Below are 21,265 nucleotides of genomic sequence, written 5' to 3' on the forward strand. Positions count from 1 at the left end.
CCACCCTCCCATCCACCAGCCTCTCCCTCCCTCCCCTTTACAGTACATTGTCTCCTCTGCTCACCTGGAACACTGTCATTATTGCTGCAGGGAAGGTATCGAAGTTGGTCGGAGGAGTGCCATTTTCAAAATTAAACCTAGCAGGGGAAAAAAAAAAACAGGAGAGAGAGTTGGAAAGGAGAAGTGTGAGAGAGGGAGAGGAAAGGAAAGAAAGGAAAAAAAGAGAACAGAAAGCATTTACAGAGCACAACAAATATCTGTCTGGAAAACTGCTCAAAAAATGACTTGGGCAACATTGCAATTAACAGAAACTAATCTCTTAGTGGAAGATTAAATGAGGACTATTAAAAGGGAAGGAGAGAGAGAGACACAGAGAGAGAAGCTCAGGTAAAGGAAAACAGCACTGACTGTCCTCCGAAGAGCTGCATGCCCAGCAGGGCAAAGACAACTATGAAGAGGAAGAGCAGGAAGAGCAAGCTGATGATGGACTTCATGGAGTTGAGCAGAGAGACGACGAGGTTACGTAAAGATGCCCAGTACCTGACACACGGAGACAGAAGGTGTGTGTTTAGTTGTGGTTGATATGAGTGTAATATTAGGTCCTTTATATCAATGTAGGAAATAATACAATCATATTACAACTGACTCACTTGGTGACTTTGAAGATCCTCAATAACCTGAGAGCTCGTAGCACACTGATGCCAAACGACGTGCCCGGCTGGATGATGGACCACAGCACTTCAAATATGCTACCACATATCACCTAATACAAAGACAAGCACACACCAGCATGTGGTTATTCATGAGCACAATATGCACACATCAGCAAATCATCGCTACATTTTTGCGTGTAAGTGTGTATTTACAGTCATGTTTTCACATGTGTGCGTGTGAAGCGAGGGTTTGCACCTGCTGGTGAGTTTGTGTGTGTGTGTTTGTTGGTTTCTTTGTGTGGGTGTGTGTCGCAAAGTGCAGTGGGACTCACAATGCAATCGAAGCAGTTGAAGGAGGAGTTGAGGTAGGCCTGCCTGCCCAGGCCATACATCTTTACAAACATCTCTGTCAAGAATATCCCCAAGAAGGTGAATTCAGCAAAATCTGCAAAGAGGGAGGAAGACGAGACGTGAGGAGGAGGAGGAGCTCAAACGCGAGAGGAGCCCATCAATCCCTAAATGCTTCAACCTGTGTCTGTCCATCCGTCCGTCCATCCATCCATCCATCCATAGAGAGCTAGTGTTTTACTATACATGTATTTAATCTGCATTTGAAACGCAAAATGCTATTTTTGCAATATGCAATTTACATTTACATTGAGGTTTCCTCATTTTTTTTGTTAAATTAGCAAAAATATACACGCATTCTTTTTGTAGCCTGGGTTACACCATTTGGGTGACATATGAAACAAATCAAGTCAATTTTTATTAATATAGCGCCAAATCACAATAGAAGTTATCTCAAGGCACTTTTCAAATAGAGGAGGTCTAGACCGTACTCTTTATAACATTGCAATAATATTAACCAGTGAATCAAACTTTCTGTAACATTAAAAACAAGTGTGAATCACCAAGTGGTTTAGTCTTGAATCTAAATCAAAGCCATTCTTTTGTAAGGTCTACTGTGAGAGAAAGGTCAGTGTATAGTTGTGGAAAGTCTTATATATATTCTGTATACTCATGCATATATCCATTATTCTTTACATTTTTCCAAACCATGTTTAATCCTTCATATACATTTTTTTAAACATATAAGTCATTTTATTTTATTTTATTTTTTTAAACCGTCTTATTTCTATTTTGTCCTTCATTTCAAAACCTTTATACTATCTGTGAGTATCTGTATGTGTATATGTGCTGGATACTTGCAAAAAATGCAAACGAAACACAGTTTGCATTTTTTTCAGAGTCTGTGCGAGAGGAACACATTGTGTGTTTGGATGTGCTTGTGTCAACTGGTTGGGTCAGCTCTTTCATGGATGTAGTCACATCTACTTAAGAATTTGCTCACCCACTCCCTGCCAGTAATCTGTGATGAGAGTATTTGTGCATTTGTAGAGATAATCTGTGCATGCTCGCACTAAGTATCCATCTATCCTCCAACCTCCTACTCACATAGAAAATCTGAAAGTGGTTCTGGCTGGTCGTAGTGCACTACAGCCACACACAGCGTGTTGAGGCCCACCAAGCACAGTACAGTCCAGTAGAAGGCCTGTGACTTGACAACGTGTCGGATTAAGAAGCGCAGCCGTCGCTCCCGCCGCTTGAAAGTCGATCCTTCGAGCTTGGAGCTCTTCAAGCTGGCACGGGCAAACGGTGAACCTGGAAGGGTAAGCAAGGTATCATTATCTATACAGTGAAGTTAGCAGTGGTTTATTGGCATGACTGTGTACATTTAGCATCTGGAAAAAGCAAAACTGTGCACATAACACAATGTCATCTCCTTCCCTGATTTGTGACTTAGTCAGAGATTCAGTAAATAACAAGATCATACACAAAATGTTCTACTTGACCTAATACAGTAATGTTATTATATAGGTTTCTATGACTTATCAGGTATCTCTCTAGTAGATTATGGTTTTTGTTGTGCTGTCCAAAAACAAAAATAAAATCATTTTTCATTTGAGAAAACAGGAACAGGAGAAGAATTGCTTTGGATGAAAAGGCTGGAGAAAGAGGTGTTGGGGGAGAGAAATAGGGAGGAGGCGGCAAGGGCAGGTTAGACGGAAGAAAGGTGGAAAGATGAGGGGGGTTGAGGACAGGAGAAAAAATGTAACATGAGGAGGGGAGTGCAGAGGGGCGGAGGAGAGGAGAGGGAAGGAGGGGGAAGGTGAGCAGGGTCAAGTAATGCTGATATGCAAGATAAGATCTGCGTCTGCATGTACCTGTGGTTTGGCCTTTGAGTGAGTGAGTGAGAGAGAGAGAGAGACAGAGAGACAGAGAGAGAGAGAGAGAGAGAGTGAGAGAGAGAGAGTGAGAGAGAGAGAGAGAGGGTGTGTGTATCTTACCTACTGCCAGATCTCCCTCTCCTTCCTCTGGGTTTAGAAGCTCAGCTTTGCTCTTATGGTTCTTAGTGGCTCTCCTACGGGATCCTGCGACAGACAAAAAGCATGAGTTAATTCTATGACACAACAGTATTGATGTGCTTGTATGAGCTACATCTGATGCATGATGCAAAAATAACCTTTAAAGCATACACAAACAACAGCAGATTCATACCATCATAATCATTTTCATTCTCATCATCCGCCAAGATGACCTCTTCTAAAAAACACACACAAACAGAGGTGTTAATAAAGCATAATATAACCATGTTAAATTTATGTTTGATGACTTCCACAAGATCAACCAATTTTTTATCTTTTTAAATCATCAATGTCATTTCTCATTTTAATTAAAACTGGAAACAAAGTCTTTGGCCTGCACCTGTGCTTGCTACTCATCCCTTCCTCCTTTGTTTTTTAGCTTCCTTCTTTTTATGTTGATTGTCTTTTCAAGAAGATCAAAGGTCTGCCCTTTCTATCCACCCCTTCATCCGCTCCTTCCAGCATCCAACATCCAACCCTCCCTTCCTCTTATCTTCTCTACATCTTTCCTGCCCTCAGTAGATGGGTCTCAGTGAAAAGACAAGCGAGGGAAGCAGAACTATGGGCAAAGGCTGGGTCTTCAAACACGTGTTTTTAAACCTTGCCATCCTCTTTGTTAACAGACTCCTACTGTGAAGCACCAGCAGAAAATGTTGCTTTAATTACATACTTAATTACATACCCGTTTATTAATTACATACCTGTAAATTCTTTGATAATAAATGCATTAAAAATATCTACATCTGCAAAATGCCTGATGGATCGGTAATTGAAATCCTGGGGACAAAATGCACGACGATATTGTTTTTGCCATGTGTTTTTATGGTTATTTGTGTTTTTGTGTGGAAAATGAAACACACAAATAATACACTGTATTACTGTATGTACTGTACATACCAGCTTTGCAGATCCACTCCAGGTAACCATTAAGTTCCCTTTCAATCTGCTGCTGTCTTCTGAGCTTCAGGAACTCACTCCTGTTCTCCACACGCTCTCTCTCTTTGGCAAACTCCCTGCAGGGACAAACACACGCACACACACACACACACACACACACACACAAACTCAGTGGACACTTTTAATGTAGACAGTTCACATTTGAACTGTGGCTTACATACACTAAACTACAATGATTTCAAAATCCATCTCAAAATCTATTACATTATTAATGTATACTGGATGAAAAATTACAAACAAAGAACCTTTATGCTTGGTCAAACACTCTCACACAAACAGACACTTACCCTGACAACACACCCAGCACCAGGTTGAGCATGAAGAAAGAGCCAATGATGATGAGGGGGATGAAGTACATCCAGTTCCATGCACTCCCTGAGGCATCGTTGCTCTGGAAACACACACACACGCAAAAACACACAGACATTAGAGAAAGTAATCAATGTTTTGCTCTGCGCCCCTGAACTCGATATAATAGCATCTAAGCTAACAGAAATGCACTTGGTTAACAGTATGTAATAATGAAGACTTGGAAATTCACCAAAACTCACGATTTGAACAACTGAGACATGACACATTCTTTAATGTGACTCGGTCAAAAGAAGAGTATATAATATGTATGACCAATTTTACGGTCGGCTGTGAGCTGCTTTTGAAATCAGTGAAACAGGCGCACGTAGAATAACTGCTGCTGCATGAATCAGCTGTAATGGCATACGTTTTGGTCTGCCTGTGATCAAAGTTGAGGTCATGTTAAAGTCTGTCTCATCACCCCTGCACCAACGAAAATAACTGCTATTTATTAGGCCTGCTTGTTAAATTAACATGCATTTCCAGTATTTGCATTCATGTAGCGCAAACATGCAACGTGTCCATAAATGTCATTCGTTTTCATTTGCAGTAAACATGATCATGTTTGCAAAATTACCTTAAACTTGTTAAATATCCAGACAGTGGGGCCATTAAAAAGATAGAGGCCTGTCCACTGCTGTTAGAAATATAAACAACAGCAGGGCTGACATGACTTTGCTTTAAGTCATCTCAATAAGTAAATGCATATCTGCCACTCTATTTAGCTGCTCTGTGCAGACTAAATAATGTATAACAAATGCTTTGCTCTCTTCCTCTCTCTCTAACTCCTGACCAGACTTTCCTTTCATTTTCTTTTTTCACGCCATATTATTTTCTCCCTCTTTTTTACACCTTTTTCAGAACCCCTTCCTCCTGCTTTTCCCATCCCTATTGTCTCCTTTCGACGCCCACTCATTTGTTTTTATTCTTTCCTTCATTGTATTAATTCCTTCAATCTTTCCATTCTTCCTCGCTGTCACTGATCAGACTCGACATTGATTCTTCATTTTAGCCTTTCACACCTCCAGACTGCCTTTCCTTTTCCCTACATTGCATTCTCCATCTTTCCTTCTTCCTGCATGTAGGCTGGCATTGGCGCTGTGTACCCAACGTACCGCAGACCCTTTTTTCTACCATTAAACTTTTATCGCTCCCCTCCCCAGCAGCTGCAAGAATAACTTGGGCTGAACAGGCCCTTTTAAATATAGAGCAGCACCGGGAAGGAGGGACACAGGGAGAAAGACAGCGAGTGAGAGTGACAGGGAGGAAGGAAGGGAGGAATGACGGAGGAAAAAGGAGGGGGGGGGGGAGATAAGGAGGAAAGAAGAAAAAGAAGGAATGAAAAGAAAGAAAAAGAGCAATGGGAAGAATTAGATGGACTGAGAGGGAGGGTAAAGAGACGGCTACAGTAACACTCAAAGACCCTCATCTGCCTCTGGTAACCATAGCAACCGTTGCCACTGACAGCAGGGAACTATTCAGTCTTGGGCATGAGTGATGACACTGTTCGAGACCTGGTGCCCATTTTATGGGCTAATGCACAGTGTGCACAGGTGAAAATGATTGGAGGTTTTAACACTTTTCATTTCATGAGACAAAAAAAAAAATCTTTTGTGGTGCGGTTCTGCAGCCTGAGACCGAAGACTGAAAACACTACTGTGGCTATTGACAGACATGTTAGACAAACATAAGACCTAAATTCAGCTGCATTTAACTTGATACTTAATTTTTGCTTTTCTTCCAGATACTGTATGGCAGTTTTGCTCACAAAAAATGACCCCCAAATATGACAATCTTCTAAATACTTGCCAAACAAAGGCATTGTCCACATGGAAAACAAAATGATACTGTATAATTTCAACTATGAAATAATAACTAATTTAACTATTAAATAATTAATTGATTAATTGGCCAAGGTGTTTGGTTGGGGCTGCAGCCCATCCATGACAAAGACTGAGTTCTCATCTTCTTTACTGGAATGATCCTTTATATTCTCGCCTAAACCTTCTGGCACACAGACCAGCAAATCACGGATTGACTGGTTACCCAGTAGCCTACTCCTAAAATCCTCTCCAAAATAACCCGTTCCTTCAATGTCTTTCACTGCTGCTTGACTACTGAGTGTGTAAATATGTTTCCAATCACTGTTCAGCAGTACGTACATAGTAGAGCAGGTCAGTCCAGCCCTCCATGGTGATACACTGGAAGACGGTGAGAATAGCAAACAGGATGTTGTCAAACTGGGTAATGCCATAGTTTGGTCCCAGCCAGTACGATCTACACATGGTGCCCTCTGGACACAGCCGCGACGGAAGCTCTGTCCCGCATGGAAACTCTTCTCGGATCTCACCTGAACATGAGAGGAAGTGTTTCAAAACAAAAGGCAGGCACATGCAAATATGTAGTTCGTTTTCTAGGAGCATGATATCCATTGGCTAAAAATAGTATGTTGCCCCTTACTTTCTGGAATTAAATATATAAAAGGTAAATGGTACATAAAGTAGGAATGACACAGCAATTATACAGACACATTTTCTGGTATTCCAAAATCTCAACTCCATATCGAGTATTTAAACAGATATTATCAATGAGTGAGACCTCATCCCATCACAGAAACGTAGAATAGATGTACCACAAACAATCTATCGCTAAAGTTGAACTAAATTGCATTTTTTATTTTAGCACTTCCAGTTTTCCTCAACCAGAACAGGCATGGTTTTCACTGGGACAAGCAGTTAGCATCCTGACTTGACACTGACTCCTTTACCTGTGTGATTGTCAAAGCAGGTTTTGTGGAATTTGCCCATGTAGAACTCCAGGCCGATGATGGCGAACATGAGGATGGCAAAGAAAAGCAGCAGGCCAATTTGCAGCAGAGGAATCATGGCCTTCATGATGGATTTGAGCACCACCTGTAAGCCTGGAGGACACAGGTTGCATGGTATTTACATTTTTGGAACAATCATCGGTGTAAATCATCAGTATTAATAATTTAATGTGTTTTCAGCCATTAGCATTACTGTTGAACTGTTGAACTGAAAAACCATAGATATGATAAAACAATCAGATTATGATTTACAGTACATCACACACTTACACCAGGTCTCTCAGATTACATTCTCAATCTTTTACCTGACACACACTACAGTATGTGATGGAGATACTGTATTTGTCATCACAAAACATAGCCAGTGAAATGCTACACATTTGGTTGAGGTAAAAATAAACCACACCTGAGGTTCTTTCTAAACAAATCATCCTGACAAACAGAAGAAGTCTCTAAGCCAACACTCTACAGTGAATTTGAATTTCATGCCAAATGTTTTGTTGAAACTGGTCACCCTATATCACATATGATAATGGAACTCTAATTTGGTTTTCACAGGAAGCTTAGTGACTTTTATGATGAGTAAGCCTTGGTTTGGCTGTTCAGCCCTGTAGTGGAGTCAGATCTATTAATAACACTGCAGTGGTGCTGGAACGCTACTGCCACTATAACATTTTTTTTTTTTAAAAAGGAGCAGAGTGCATAGAAGAACCACTTTTGTTAGAACACTTTGGGTGCATTATGCAGAAAAACACAGAAGCTGCATAAAACCTTGACACAAAATGCTTCTCCATGCTATTTTGATCCTCGAATAAAACCTGAAACTGTTCTGCACATAAAAGAAATATCATTTTCTCAGCTGCTAAGGAATAAAAAAGAAGCTGTTTGGGACAAAGGACAAAAGCTGGCAAAACAAAAAAAAAAAAATAAAATAAATAAAGTCTTTATTTTTCAGTGTCATACGTCAGATGAGGAGTTTTGACTTACTGGGAATACCGGACACCAGTTTGAGGGGCCTCAATACTCGCACAGCCCTGAGGGTCCGCAAGTCGAAATCTGAACCCACAGTGGACAGGATCCTGAAGGGAAAGAGGCAAATGCATAAAAGTGTAAGTGTGCACGGGCAATCAATATTTAAGCTGGCCGAGCTTGTCACTGTCAGTCGGCTTCTCCTTGCCTCTCCCTGTCTTTCTCGCTTTTACGAACACACACACACACACACACACACACACACACACAAACACACACACTCATTTTAACACACACCCATGCCAGGTCTTTACAAGCAACTGGGTGAACACTGTATGTAAATCCTGCAAGAGCTGAGCTGATCAATAGAGCTGACAAGTGAAGTAGGACGGAGAAGTGTATCAGGATGAGAGAGGGATGGGCTGAAGGGAGAGTGTTTTGTATCGGCATGACAGAGGGATTATAAAATGAAAAAGGAGAGAGATGGAGTGATGGGGAGGAGAGAGGAGATGGGAGGACAAAGAGGGAGGGTGGAAGAGAGAGAGTTAGAGGCACAGAGAGACAGAGCGAGAGAGAAAGAAAGACAAAAGAGAGAGGGGGAGGGAGCACTGGCAGATGCGGAGGATCAGAGATGCTGACTTGCTTATTTCTGCTTATTTTCAATCTTGGTACGTTTAAATGATTTCTCTTCAGGACGTCATCGGACTGCAGAGTAAATGTGTTGGGGTCTGTGTTACAGCACCTGTACCGCTGCTCATCACCCGGACAAAGAGTAGTAGACAGCACGAGTGTGTATGTGTGTACTTGAGAGGGTTAAGATGTTCCCTTGTGCCGCCAGACTTCCAGTCAGTCCCCTCCTCTGACGCACACAGTGAATCATCCTCCTTCCCACTTCTCTCTCTCTTCTCTCTCTCTCTCTCTCTTTCGCTCTGTCTCTCTGACACATTTCCACTTTCCTCTGTTCCACTAAGAGGCCCAGTGACACAGCAGAGCCTTAATCACAGGTTTGAAGTCAGCCTGCTCTGCTTGGAAACCCATAAAATTGGCCAAGAAGTGAAAAGTAACACTGACCCAGGATCTATGGATGAAGGTATACTCAGCTGTGGTTTTGAATGCAGTATTGCATTACCAGCAAGCCCCCATCGGTAGATGCTCCATCACTAGTATAGACTGGGGTCCTTGTAATGACATTGTGTGATATCAAATGCCTCATCAGCGGCTGACTTGTAACTGAGAGGTTCCTGGTTTGGTCACGTGGCATTACTGTACTTCAGCTGCATGTGTAGCCAAAAAACATTATGACAAACTTATCCTTGAGCAATTCAATAAATCCTACATTCTACCATTTTCAAAGAAACACAGAATATAAATAATGGGAGGGATTTTAATTAGAGCTAAAACTACAAATTATTATACTGATTATAAGCTTATTGCCAATATACTGTATCGCTATCAGAAGATATGGCAACCAATCATTAACAAGAAGTTACAGAAAAGAAATACCAAGATATGTTTAAAACAGTGGCTCCATAAGAAAGTTTGTCCATCAGGGAGCAGCGGCAAGTATGTTTGAACAGTTTAATGTCCCACTCAGCAAATTACATCACAATTTTTAAAACCAAAAAAGGGAGTCTTATTAAAAAATGCTATCACCATAGTTGGCGGAGAAAAGATGCAAAGAAACCTAAACAAGGCAACACTTAAACATTTTTGCATGGAAACAATGCATGCCAAGTGGGTTACGTTGTTTGTTTGTCTGTTAAACTTGTCAAAAGATTTGAATGAAATTTGGGAGAGGGTCTTTTTATATTTATAAATTCAAAATCTCTAAAGATTTTTATTAAAAAATACATTCAGCGGATTCTAGCAGAGAAATATGTTGTCTCATTAATATTTGATAATCATATTGTTTTACTGGAAATGATCCCTTTGTTCCAATATATTGAATTACATAATGATTTACATAATACTTTGAATGTAATGCTACTTACAGGTTAGAGTTAGCTCTCTGTCCATTCATTCTGGAGCATGAATCTTGCATTGCATTACTCTGATGGACTGTTGTATAAATGTTTGGCGCTACTGTTTAATAACAATATGGTACAGTTGAGAACTCTCCTTCACAGGGAGGTCAGAGTGCAGGCTCACCTACACAACATCACCCACAACGCAGGTAAAGGATTTAGTGCTTTGCTCATGAACACATTAGCCTAGAAGATGCTGGGCAACACAGAAAACTGCACTGATGCAATTGAGGACGACAATAAAAGGGGGGGTGTGGGTGGGGGGTGATGTAGGCAAGGAAGACGTGATACAGTATGTATTACACAATGGGAAAGAAATGCAATGAATACATGGTGGAAAGAGAGGAGGACTAAAAGCGAGAATAATGAACAAACAGCAAAATTCAGACTGAGAGATGAATAAGATGATGATTATCTGGGCTACTGATTTCCATTGAATATTTACACTATAAATAGAGTTGAATGAGTGTGAATGTATGTGTGGACGGAGAGTTTAACATTGCTGACGGCTGGAGTTTCAGAAAAGAATAATCTGCATATCCTCCTGGAAACACAGAATACAGTATCACACTGTGTGCTGACTGAATGCACACACACACACACACACACACACACACACACACACACAAACGAGTATATGACAAACGAGTATGAATATGTGTGTATGCCATCTCGGGGATGGAATACAGTATCCATTTGAGTAAAACCCTCACATAACGATGATGATGACAACACTGATGACGATGATGGTAATGATCATGATGATGACAGCGATGAAGAATTCAGTCTCTTAACAGCATCCGCTGTCACAAACAGTGTCAGGCCGATGAGGCAGTTCCTCATTCACACCGTCTCCACGGTGACTGGGCCCTTTCTCATTCATAAGTGTTTCCATGGCAACAGGGACCTTGGCTCATTGATAGAATCTCTGTATCACCTTGGTAACAGGGCCATGGGAGGAGCCTGATTGATTGTTTTTATTCTCCTCTCTTCTCTCTTTAATGTAAATGTATCGCAACTCACACAAAAAAACACACATGTACACATACACGCACACACACACACACACACACACACACACACACATACATACAAAGACACATAGATGATAAAAACCAAACACACATACACACACATCAACAGGCACTGGTTGTAGATCAAACATATTGAGTGTGAATAATTTTCTTCACGTATGCACACTGGAAACTAGGGCATTTGGAATAACCAATGGAAAACAATTTCTTCCTTGTCAGGGACAGAGATGCTGTCTACAGTACATCTTATACACTTAAACTAAATACACACACAGACATACAACCTGCACTTTATCCTGAAGAACGCAAATAATTAAGGGGTTATCACATTAAGCAATATTGCTATTACACAATCTCCCCAGTGACCCCTTCTCATGGGAATCTAACACATTATACAAACACAATCTTTTTTGCCTGCACTCTCCGTCTGCTGTTCTTGCTGACTTCAGCTGAATGTGGCTAATTATCTTAGTCCACATCACTGACCAACCTGCTTCTTCTCCTCCCCAAATTCTCTGCTTTTCTTGTCTCTTTGCTTTCCTCTGGTCCCATGATTCAACTATTTCATATTTAATTTATCTGCATAATCTTTAATTCTCTTTCATATTAACATTAAACCTATTTTTTGGATAAAGATCAGTCATTATTCTTATTAACATTATGTTACAGATGTAGCAAATTTCAGGTTCAATTTTAGTTGATTTCAAGGTCACTGAAAGGCCCTTCCATGCTGACTTCCTTCACGTCACTGTACCAGTTGTATGTAATCAAAAGCACATGAACAAGTGTAGAGGGCCGCGCCACAGGAGCGAGGATGCAAGGCAAGAATGGCTATAAACTAAGGGTAATTGGACTAATAATCAATAGTGGGCATAAAAAACAACTAGCTTATTCCCAGTGCCAAATCACTCAGGCAATTTACTACAACAGACAGGTCAACACACACACACACACACACACACACACACACACACACACACACTTGGGCACAAACCCATGGATGAATACTAATCAACTAACATCCAACAAGGTTGTAGAGTGAATAGCTAATCTATTCAGACATGTTAAGTGCCATTTGTGTGTTTGTCTTTGTATGCGATTAAAGACAGCACCTACAAGTGCACTAGGAGTGAGTAGGAAATGGAAAGGAATGTTTGAAGTGGAAATGTGTGTGCGCGCACGCATGCGTGTGCGTGCGCACTGGTCAGTGTGTTATCAAAGGTTTCAGCCAGAGGTGGGTAGAAAGGCCAAGTAGCCTTTCATCTTCAAAGAGCTGTACGGCTAAAAACACAACCGCCATTCATAGAAAGCTCGACAAAGACTCTCTCTGTGTGTTTGTATGTGTGTGCGTGCTTGTGTGTGTAAAATGTATCGACTTCAGTCAGTTCAGATAATGCATCATGGGAATGTACAGTATGCGTGCTGTAATTGCTGCAATATCCACCTTTGTTGAAAATGGTAACAACACAGCTGGTTAACAGAGAGAACAAGACTACACTGTGTTTTTTGAGACTGCTGTTTACTATGCAACGTAAATATATTGTTTACTTTATGAAAATCTTTGAATTAGAGCTTTGTTGTTGCTCCACGATAATGTTCATTTCAGAAAACTTTCTCAGTTCTTCCTCTGGACCTTAATTAGTATGTCCTCTGTCTCTTTCCTCTCTCTTCTTTACCAATTTATTTTTCTGTGATTTATTTTTAGTCCTGAAATTCTTCTTTCACCTTCATCACTTTACATCTGAATTCACAATATAGTGCCCCATGAAGGGAGAGAGAAAGAAGATGGGGAGACTAAACCACACTAAATCCAGCTATGGTCTGGAGGACTGTAAGATTGCCTACAAACATGCTGGATGACCTCCATGTTGCAACCAGGACTCTTTGGAAATAAAGGGAATGCACCTAAAGAGAGACTAAAGACCTACACAGCAAAGCTCAGGTTTGTTCTTTTCAAAAACGAACACAGGAAGTAGTTTCTGGTTACAATATTAAGAGGGGGGTTGTTATGAGAGACACAGGCTTTAACGTCATTTGGACATTAAATGTGAGGAAATGTTCTGCTTAGTTGTAGGAGCAGCATCTCCACTACAACACCAGCAATGCCTCTGCCTACAGGAGATGATTTAACTGCTGTGTCACGCTTGCTCAGAGGCTTTCACTTTCCAAACATAAACATAAAGATTTCCTATTAGAAAAACACAACTCTACCTCTCCTTTCTTTCGTTCCTTCCTTCCTCTCTGCATCCCCTGCTGTCTCGTTGACACTCATCCTCTCACTCCTCTTCTCTCTTACAGTCACTCTGTTGTGCCACGCTGAGATGAGCTTGGCTTCATGATTGCTCTTATTAAAGCATAAGGACATACTGCCAGACTGAGCGCTGAGTGTGTGTGCGTGTGTGTGTGTGTGTGTGTGTGTGTGTGTGTGTGAGTGAGTGAGGGCCGAGGGGGGCCATGACTAGTTTCAGTGCTGCTTTGTCAGCAAAGATGCGCAAGGTTTATGAAACCCTCTCTCCAAATCACCACATGCACACACACAAACATGCAATGACCTCAGCATCACAGACTGTGCCAGTACTCCCACACCCTAATTTCAGTGGACATAGTAACCTATAGTAACACAGTTTTACTACGTGACTTACTGCAATGAAACGGGTATCAATCAATCATTAAGCTTTGTGGGAATCTTCAGATTTGCTGTGGGCAAATCTGAGATATCTGCTCTGGGGGTATTCTTGTTTCAACAGTAAGACCTTCACAGACATTTAATACAGATTTTCCTCTTTTCAATGACCCATCACTCATACAGACGCATTCATCTAAATCACACTAATCTGCGAACACAAACTGTGTGCACAGAGCAACATGTGACAGTTGTAAATACATCATCACACAGCCTGCAGCGCCTATGTACATACAAAAGAAAGCTTTTTAAAGAAGAAATGACATTCCATACAGTCATATGGACGGACGTATCAAAAGATGGATGCATGATGGGAAATAGATGAATCACTTTTTCTGCATCACTGAAAAATGAAATGTAAACCTGCTTGTGTGTACACTCACATGCTTTATTTCTGTCACTCCATCATATTATCTATATACTCTGGTCCTTTTCTATGACCTATAATCTAATCAGTGATAGTAATTCTATCGCGCTAATCCTATCATGTGACTTAACTCACGCTTGTTGACACCCTGTCCGTCACAGACTACATCCCATTTCTTCCTTTTGCCCTCATATTCACCTTCTCATTGAGCTTTAAGATATCATGGCGGCCCCATTAACTAACCCCGTTTTTAGCATTCCAGTTGGAGCAACTGACATTTTTATTGTTGGCCTTAACACATTGTCTCTGTTCTGCTGTCAAACCTGTACAAATCACCTATATGAAAATAAGCGTATTTTATGGAGCTGTTATTGTACTGCTATCCCTCATTATTGTCCCTCTCTTACTTGTTTTCCTTCACTTCTTGCACTCTTGCATTGTCTCTTTCCATTTGTTGCCCTTCACCTTTCTGTCTCTACTAGCCACCAACACATGCTCTTTTCTTACCTCCTATCCAATGTCTCTTCCCTCTGTGCCCCCATCCCCCCCACCCCACCCCACCCCCTGTCTCTGTGTATATTGTGGTGACATTTGTTCACTACCCAGGTTGCTGGCTGCCTGCAGTTTTGCTCTGTGATCTGACTGCTGCCTGGCCCAGATGGGGCCATTCATTAGGGCAAAGAAGCAGGGAAAGGACACTCACAAACACACACATATACATGCACAACCACACAGTAACACACATGTTAAACGACTTGTTTTTGTCCAGTTTTAGTTGAAGTTAAAGCTGAGGGAAAGCCACATCTGATTCTGACCTTGCGTTTGCCTAACTGTGTGTGCATGCGAGTATTCCTGCAGGCACTTACTGTGCATGTATGTGTGTGCTTGTAATGCGTGTGTGTGTGTTCAGCTCATGTTTGCTTGCCACTCACCCTGTGAGTACCACTACAAAATCCATGACGTTCCATCCGTTCCTCAGGTAGGAGTTCTTGTGGAAGGCGAAACCAAGTGCCAGAATTTTTATTCCGGACTCAAAACAGAAGATCCCTATGAAGTACGGCTCTGTGTCATCCTGAAGGAAGAAAAGCAAAGGAAGCGGTGGAGATGAGAAAGAAAGAGGAAGGAAGGTTAAAATGGATGGAAAAAGACAGAGACAATGTGAGATAGATATCAATAGCTAGATGAGTTTGGGTTCAGAATGACATTTTCATCAATACTGTATGTGTCAACTATTGTTGGCATCAACCTCAGTGTGGCTGTATAAAGACAAGAGAAAATTAGAGTTGTTGAATTCCTATGGATTGTATAAGATTGTATGTTTCTCATGTGTTGTAGTGTGCAGTATATTTGGGCCATTACATTTTTTTCAAGGTGAAAGAAAAGCATTGTTTTAACTGCCTCTCGTAGTGGAGTAGCTGCGTTTATCTCCACTGAAGTAAAATCAATAAGGCGTCAGAACTGTCACCTGGATTTAATCAAGTTTACATATGGCTCACACACTGTATCATGTCTTTTTAACTTACCAGGCGTTCAGACAACGGCGTCTTGTCCCCATCGGGCAAATGTTGTTCCAGGGCCAGGACGATGCAGTTGGCAATGATGGTGGCAAGAATCATCCACTCAAATGGAGTGAGGAAGGTCAGTCAAAGAAAAAACACTTCTCAAGGCATAAATGTAAACAGTTGAAAAATACAGCTGGACATGATAACAACTGTTTTCTACATAATCATGGCACAAAATATAATATTCTAGTCTTCAGCTATGCTTGGTCATCACATCACATCACATTATCATCCTTATTAACAAATATTTGGAGGTCTCTGTACCTGTTCACACATGCTACGTTGTATCATATCAATATTATTTTTCTTGGTTTAAAAAGGCCTACTGGAAGTCAGGGTTTTAATTTAGCATGTACATACACAGTAAGTCCATTATTGCAGACAATCTCACACACAGTATATTTCACTACACGTCTACCTATACTTAAGAAAAGACAGTACAGAATGGCAATATAGAGTCATGACTACTACGTACTATTTACATATAGGATTGGTATTTTCTGAGAGATGTGATTGTTGATTGATGTTTCTTAAATAAGGAGGTCAGTGCTTCTGTGAGGGTGCAAACCAGATCACACTTTGATCGCAGAGATGGGCCAAACTTAAAGTTGCAGGCGCAGACAAAGTGCAGATGTGAGTTTTCATTATTCTCTCTTATAAACACTTTGCCTGCTTCAAATCGCAGTTTTGTCAACCTTACAAGGACTTTCAGCACCACAAGAGCCACAAAATTCAAAGATGAACATTTACTCCACAGTGAGAGTTTCAATCATCTCCTCCGTAGTTACTGCCTCTATAAGAATGTGTCCATGGAAACCACAAGGTAGAAGCAAAAATGAAAGCTTGAATCCTGCATAGCGTGGTGGCAGACCATGAATAGGACCAAAGTTGTTCAAAAATAGTATCATCAAATAAACGCAACCGCAACACTGAAGATCAAAGGACAAGTAAGCCTTTTAAACATTTAAAAATGAGAATGCTTTTTCCTTGGTAATTCCTACATATAGCCTACCCATGGGTCTATCTGACAGGTCAGCAATTAAGATAATATCCCCACTCTGATGTCAAAGGTGAAATGTATGCTATTTGAAAACATTGGGTGTAAGCGATGCAGGCAGACAACAGGCCTATAGCTCAAATGGATTGCTGTCCGGCCTCTCACTGCCATTGCCGCCTGTTTACACACACACACACACACTCACACACACACACACACACACACGCACACTGAGAAACCATCATCATGAGTCAGTTAAATATGTTCTGTTAAGTACATGTTCTGGTAACAAACCACCCACACGGACAAGCAAAACAAACAAACACACACAAAAACAGACACAGGCTATATTAAAGTGTTAGCGTGTGATGGCGTGCCTAGAGACTGAGTGAGATTGATTGTGACATCACCGTTTGGCTCTATGTACATAACGTCTGAGGGCGAGTTCAGTGAAGGGGAGAGAGAGAGAGAGAGAGAGAGAGACAAATAAAAGAAAGAGGGAGTATCTCATTGTACATCTAATTTTGTTTGTCACATTCTCTCTCTAACACACACACACACACACACACACACACACACACACACACACACACACACACACACACACACAAGCACACATGCACACACCCTGGCAGTGTCTTCTTAAATCAATCCGCTTGTCTGGTTAAGGTCACAAGATAAATAGTTACATTTAAAAGAGGAGCAAGAGTGAGCGGAGAGAGTGAGTGAGAGAACGAGCGCAAGTGCAAATGTGTGAAGGAGATGAATGAGAGAGAGGGAGAGGGAGGAACGGACAGAGGGGGAAAAAGATGATAAGGAAATAGAGGAGTTTGACTTTCATAATGAATATGATTACATATACGGTATGGATATTGATAGCATATAAAGGAGGAATATCAGTACAGCTCTTTCTTTATTCTGTCCTATCCTACTCTATTCTATCCTATTCTATTCTATTCTATTCTGTTCTACTCTATTCTATTCTATTCTATTCTATTCTATTCTTTCTCCTCTTCTTCACCTTTTTCCTACTTGCTTGCCTCCTTTGGGAGCCACCATTCCCATGGCAGTAGGGAGGAGGGGAAAATTTGAACGGTGAAGAAAGAAAGAGGAAGCTATTTATGGAAACATACATCATATGTGTGCATGTCTGTTACATGTACATGCCTGTGTGTATGTGTGTGTGTGTGTGTGTGTGTGTGCGTGCTTGATCATGATCGAGGGGAACTAAAAAGCTGCTCTAGCCTGATGCTAGCCCACAATGTGTGTGTGTGTGTGTGAGTGTTTGTGATCACGCGCGTGTGTTTGACCGCTCTTAACAGGCACACATTACTAGAACACCCAGGGCACCACTCAATTAGCCTCCTTGCCCCCCAGCTATGTGTGTATGTGTGTGTGTGTGTGTGTGTGTGTGTGTGTGTGTGTGTGTGAGTGTATAAATGTGAGTCTGTGTACATGTATATGCATGTGTGTATGTATGGGCTCAGGGAGGGCAGAGCGTAGCCGACTGAAAAGGGAGGAGGGGGGAGAGAGGAGGAGAGAGACTGATGTAGAAACACAGGGACAAATGTGGGTGTGCTGTGCATTAGAGGCTCTCCTCATGAGGAACAACTGTTTGATGTGTGTTTTATGTGACGATCGTTTGGCACATTTTGTCCCTGCATTACGTTTCAAGCTGCTGCATGATTTGCTCATTCTTTACATTGGCAGTATGTGTGTGAGTGTGTGAGTGTGTGTGTGTGTGTGTGTGTGTGTGTGTGTGTCTACGTGTCTATATAGCTGTGTGAAATATTCACAGAGGTACAAGTAAAGATGATCCCTGCGCAACACACAAACAAACACACACACCCACACACACACACACACACACACACACACACACACACACACACAGACACACACATATACAAAATTCAGCACATGAATAAATGAGTCACACTTTGCCATAAACCTTTCAATAATGAATCTCCTCTTCCTCCTTCCTCAATGGCTATATATAGCAACCTGACAGAGTTATAAGCAAAGGAAGAATTGGGGATGAAACAGAGAAGGAAAGAAAGAAAGAGCGATGAAAATACGTTGCTCTCTGACCATTTTCCTGCCCTTCATCTTTCTAATGTTTTCTTTGTCCTCAGTCTCTCTCTCTCTCTCTCTCTCTCTCTCTCTTTCGCTTCCCCTGTGTTTTTCTCTCTACCCGTGGTTCTGCATATGCTTGCTTTTTATTATCTGTATAGGTGTGTGTCTATGCGTGTTTGTGTGTGTGTGTGTGTGTGTATACACTGTAATGGGGACAGTAGTAGGTCGTAGACGGAGCTGTCTCGCCAAGAAAACGGAAGTGAGGCCCCTCAAAGTACACCACTGGAGCCAAATGACGCACGCACACACACACACACACACTTCCACTGGCCTTTCCTTAACCTTGTCCATCACCACTCCATACAGTCTTCATGTTCACTCTCTCTCCCACCTTTTCTCCTCCCCAGTAAAGCCCCTGCCTGTTTCTCACTGATATTTCTCTCTCTTGCTGCCCTGTTAAGCCTCCCCTCTCTCTATCTCTCTCTCTCTCTCCCTCCTATACGTCTCTACTTCTAAATCCCCACACCCTCTTATATTCCTTTATCTGCCTATCTCCTCATTCTTTTCCACATCTTTTTTCCTCTCTGCTATTTCCCTTCTTGTTTCTCTCCATCTCCCCCACTTTCTTGCATCTCTCCTTCCCATCTCTCCTCAGTCCACCTCTCTCTCACTGAGCTCATCCATCAATCATCCCCACCTCTATCATGTCATCTCCATTCAATATCGAATGAGAGAGAGAGAGAGAGAAAGGAGGAGAGATGCCGCGTCAGCAAGCGCACGAGGACAACAACAGCAAGAGACAGAGTATGAGAGGGGATGGAGAGAAAAAAAAGAGAGGATGCATAGCAGGGAAATATATGAAGGACTAAATGAAAGAGAGAGGGGAGTAGGAAAGAGAGAAATAGAGAAAGAAAGAAGGAAAGAAACTGTCCTGTGGGCACAGACATGATTGAAAAGGGTGAGTGGTGAGGAATAAAAGAGAGAGGTGGGGGGAGGACATAGCGGAGAGAGGGAAACAACACTGAGGAAGAGAGAGAAGGGCAAAGACGAAGAGCACAGGAGTGCTGAATGAGGGATAAACCAAGAGAATGAAAGAATGGTGTGAAAGTATTGCAGTATTTTCTTCTCCTGAGCGGTGTATATATGCTCTGTGGAAAGTAGGTTAGTGGCAGCACACACACATACACACACACACACAAACACACACACATACACTATAAAAGGGAAGAGGAAAGAAAGGAAGAGAGGAGAGTGGGTGGGAGATTATACATCATAGTGTCACATACAGTATGTATGTGAGCCACTGACACGCAGCATAGAATAAAATCACTGCAGCCCTCACATGCTTCCATACACCTCACAGGTCTCATAACGCACAGGATGCTGTCAAGTACACACGTATGAAAACATACAGATGCTTACAAAAACATATACTGCACATGGAAGCACATACACACACACATACACACACACACAACAGAATCCTATTCCAAAAATGTCAACCCCCTCAGTAGCATCCTCTCTCCACCACATCCATGCACTTGCCATGTGACTATTTAGGCACATATACTCAGATATGCACTGTGCAGACACACACACCAACACTAGACTTCACTTCACTACACTACACTTGTCTGCCAATGGAGTCCAGACCAGCTGCCACCCTTTGAGAAGGTGCCAGCCTTCCTATTAATAAAACCACGCATGACTGCACAGGCCTCTCTCACTCTGACACTCACTAACTACTCAGTTTGTTTCTAGAAAACCACGATTGTTATGTGTTTACTGTATAATACATGAACTTGGAATAATTGTTCAGAAAAAAGGCTAGATCAATAATAGTGCAAATTTCATTATAATCATCCATATTTTATAAAGTTAACTTCACAGTGACGGGAATCTGCCTTGGCAATTATGAAAACTAATGGAGCCACAAGAACAAGGACAAAATGATCACCTTGCCTACCAATTCTTTTGTGTGTGTGTGTGTGTGTGTGTGTGTGTGTGTGTGTGTGTGTGTGTGTGTGAGTGTGTGTGTGTGTATGGGTATAATAGATACTTTTTTTTTTTTGTCAGTCCACAAACGTATGATATAACTTATGAATGTGCTGCTGTATACGTCATTCGGAACGTTTTAAAAGAGAATGCGTGTTAAAAGGTTTTCGTGAATGTTTTGTGTTATTTTTAAAAATGATGAGAAGATAAAAGATGAAGAAAATAGGAGAGAGCTGAACTAAAAACTTAGCAACCTCCCTTTTTCTCTGTCAGTTTCTTTATATCCTTCACTCCTTTCCCCTCCCATCCTCCCTCTCCCTCTGTCCTGTTACATTATGCAGCAG

At 41.5% G+C, this 21,265-nt stretch overlaps 1 protein-coding gene across 1 annotated transcript in view; it reads right to left on the reverse strand.

Moving 5' to 3' along the window:
- cacna1aa (calcium channel, voltage-dependent, P/Q type, alpha 1A subunit, a) overlaps window positions 1–15,915 on the reverse strand; it is a 64,552-nt gene extending 48,637 nt beyond the window's left edge. Inside the window, exons 1-14 of the mRNA XM_087171094.1 lie at window positions 15,815–15,915; window positions 15,224–15,363; window positions 8,202–8,293; window positions 7,155–7,307; window positions 6,550–6,737; window positions 4,324–4,427; window positions 3,977–4,092; window positions 3,213–3,257; window positions 3,002–3,085; window positions 2,109–2,315; window positions 986–1,098; window positions 651–763; window positions 409–540; window positions 65–137 (exon numbers count right to left, since the gene is read on the reverse strand). Of these exons, the coding sequence (XP_087027220.1) occupies window positions 65–137; window positions 409–540; window positions 651–763; window positions 986–1,098; window positions 2,109–2,315; window positions 3,002–3,085; window positions 3,213–3,257; window positions 3,977–4,092; window positions 4,324–4,427; window positions 6,550–6,737; window positions 7,155–7,307; window positions 8,202–8,293; window positions 15,224–15,363; window positions 15,815–15,907 (1,653 nt within the window). The 5' untranslated portion in view covers window positions 15,908–15,915. The remainder of the gene's footprint in view (window positions 1–64; window positions 138–408; window positions 541–650; window positions 764–985; window positions 1,099–2,108; window positions 2,316–3,001; window positions 3,086–3,212; window positions 3,258–3,976; window positions 4,093–4,323; window positions 4,428–6,549; window positions 6,738–7,154; window positions 7,308–8,201; window positions 8,294–15,223; window positions 15,364–15,814) is intronic.
- Window positions 15,916–21,265: the final 5,350 nt, after the last annotated feature.

Source organism: Seriola lalandi, unplaced genomic scaffold (genome assembly GCF_002814215.2).
Source record: "Seriola lalandi dorsalis isolate HSWRI2012SDOR001 ecotype SW California unplaced genomic scaffold, Sedor1 jcf7180002054975, whole genome shotgun sequence".
Taxonomy (NCBI): domain Eukaryota; kingdom Metazoa; phylum Chordata; class Actinopteri; order Carangiformes; family Carangidae; genus Seriola; species Seriola lalandi.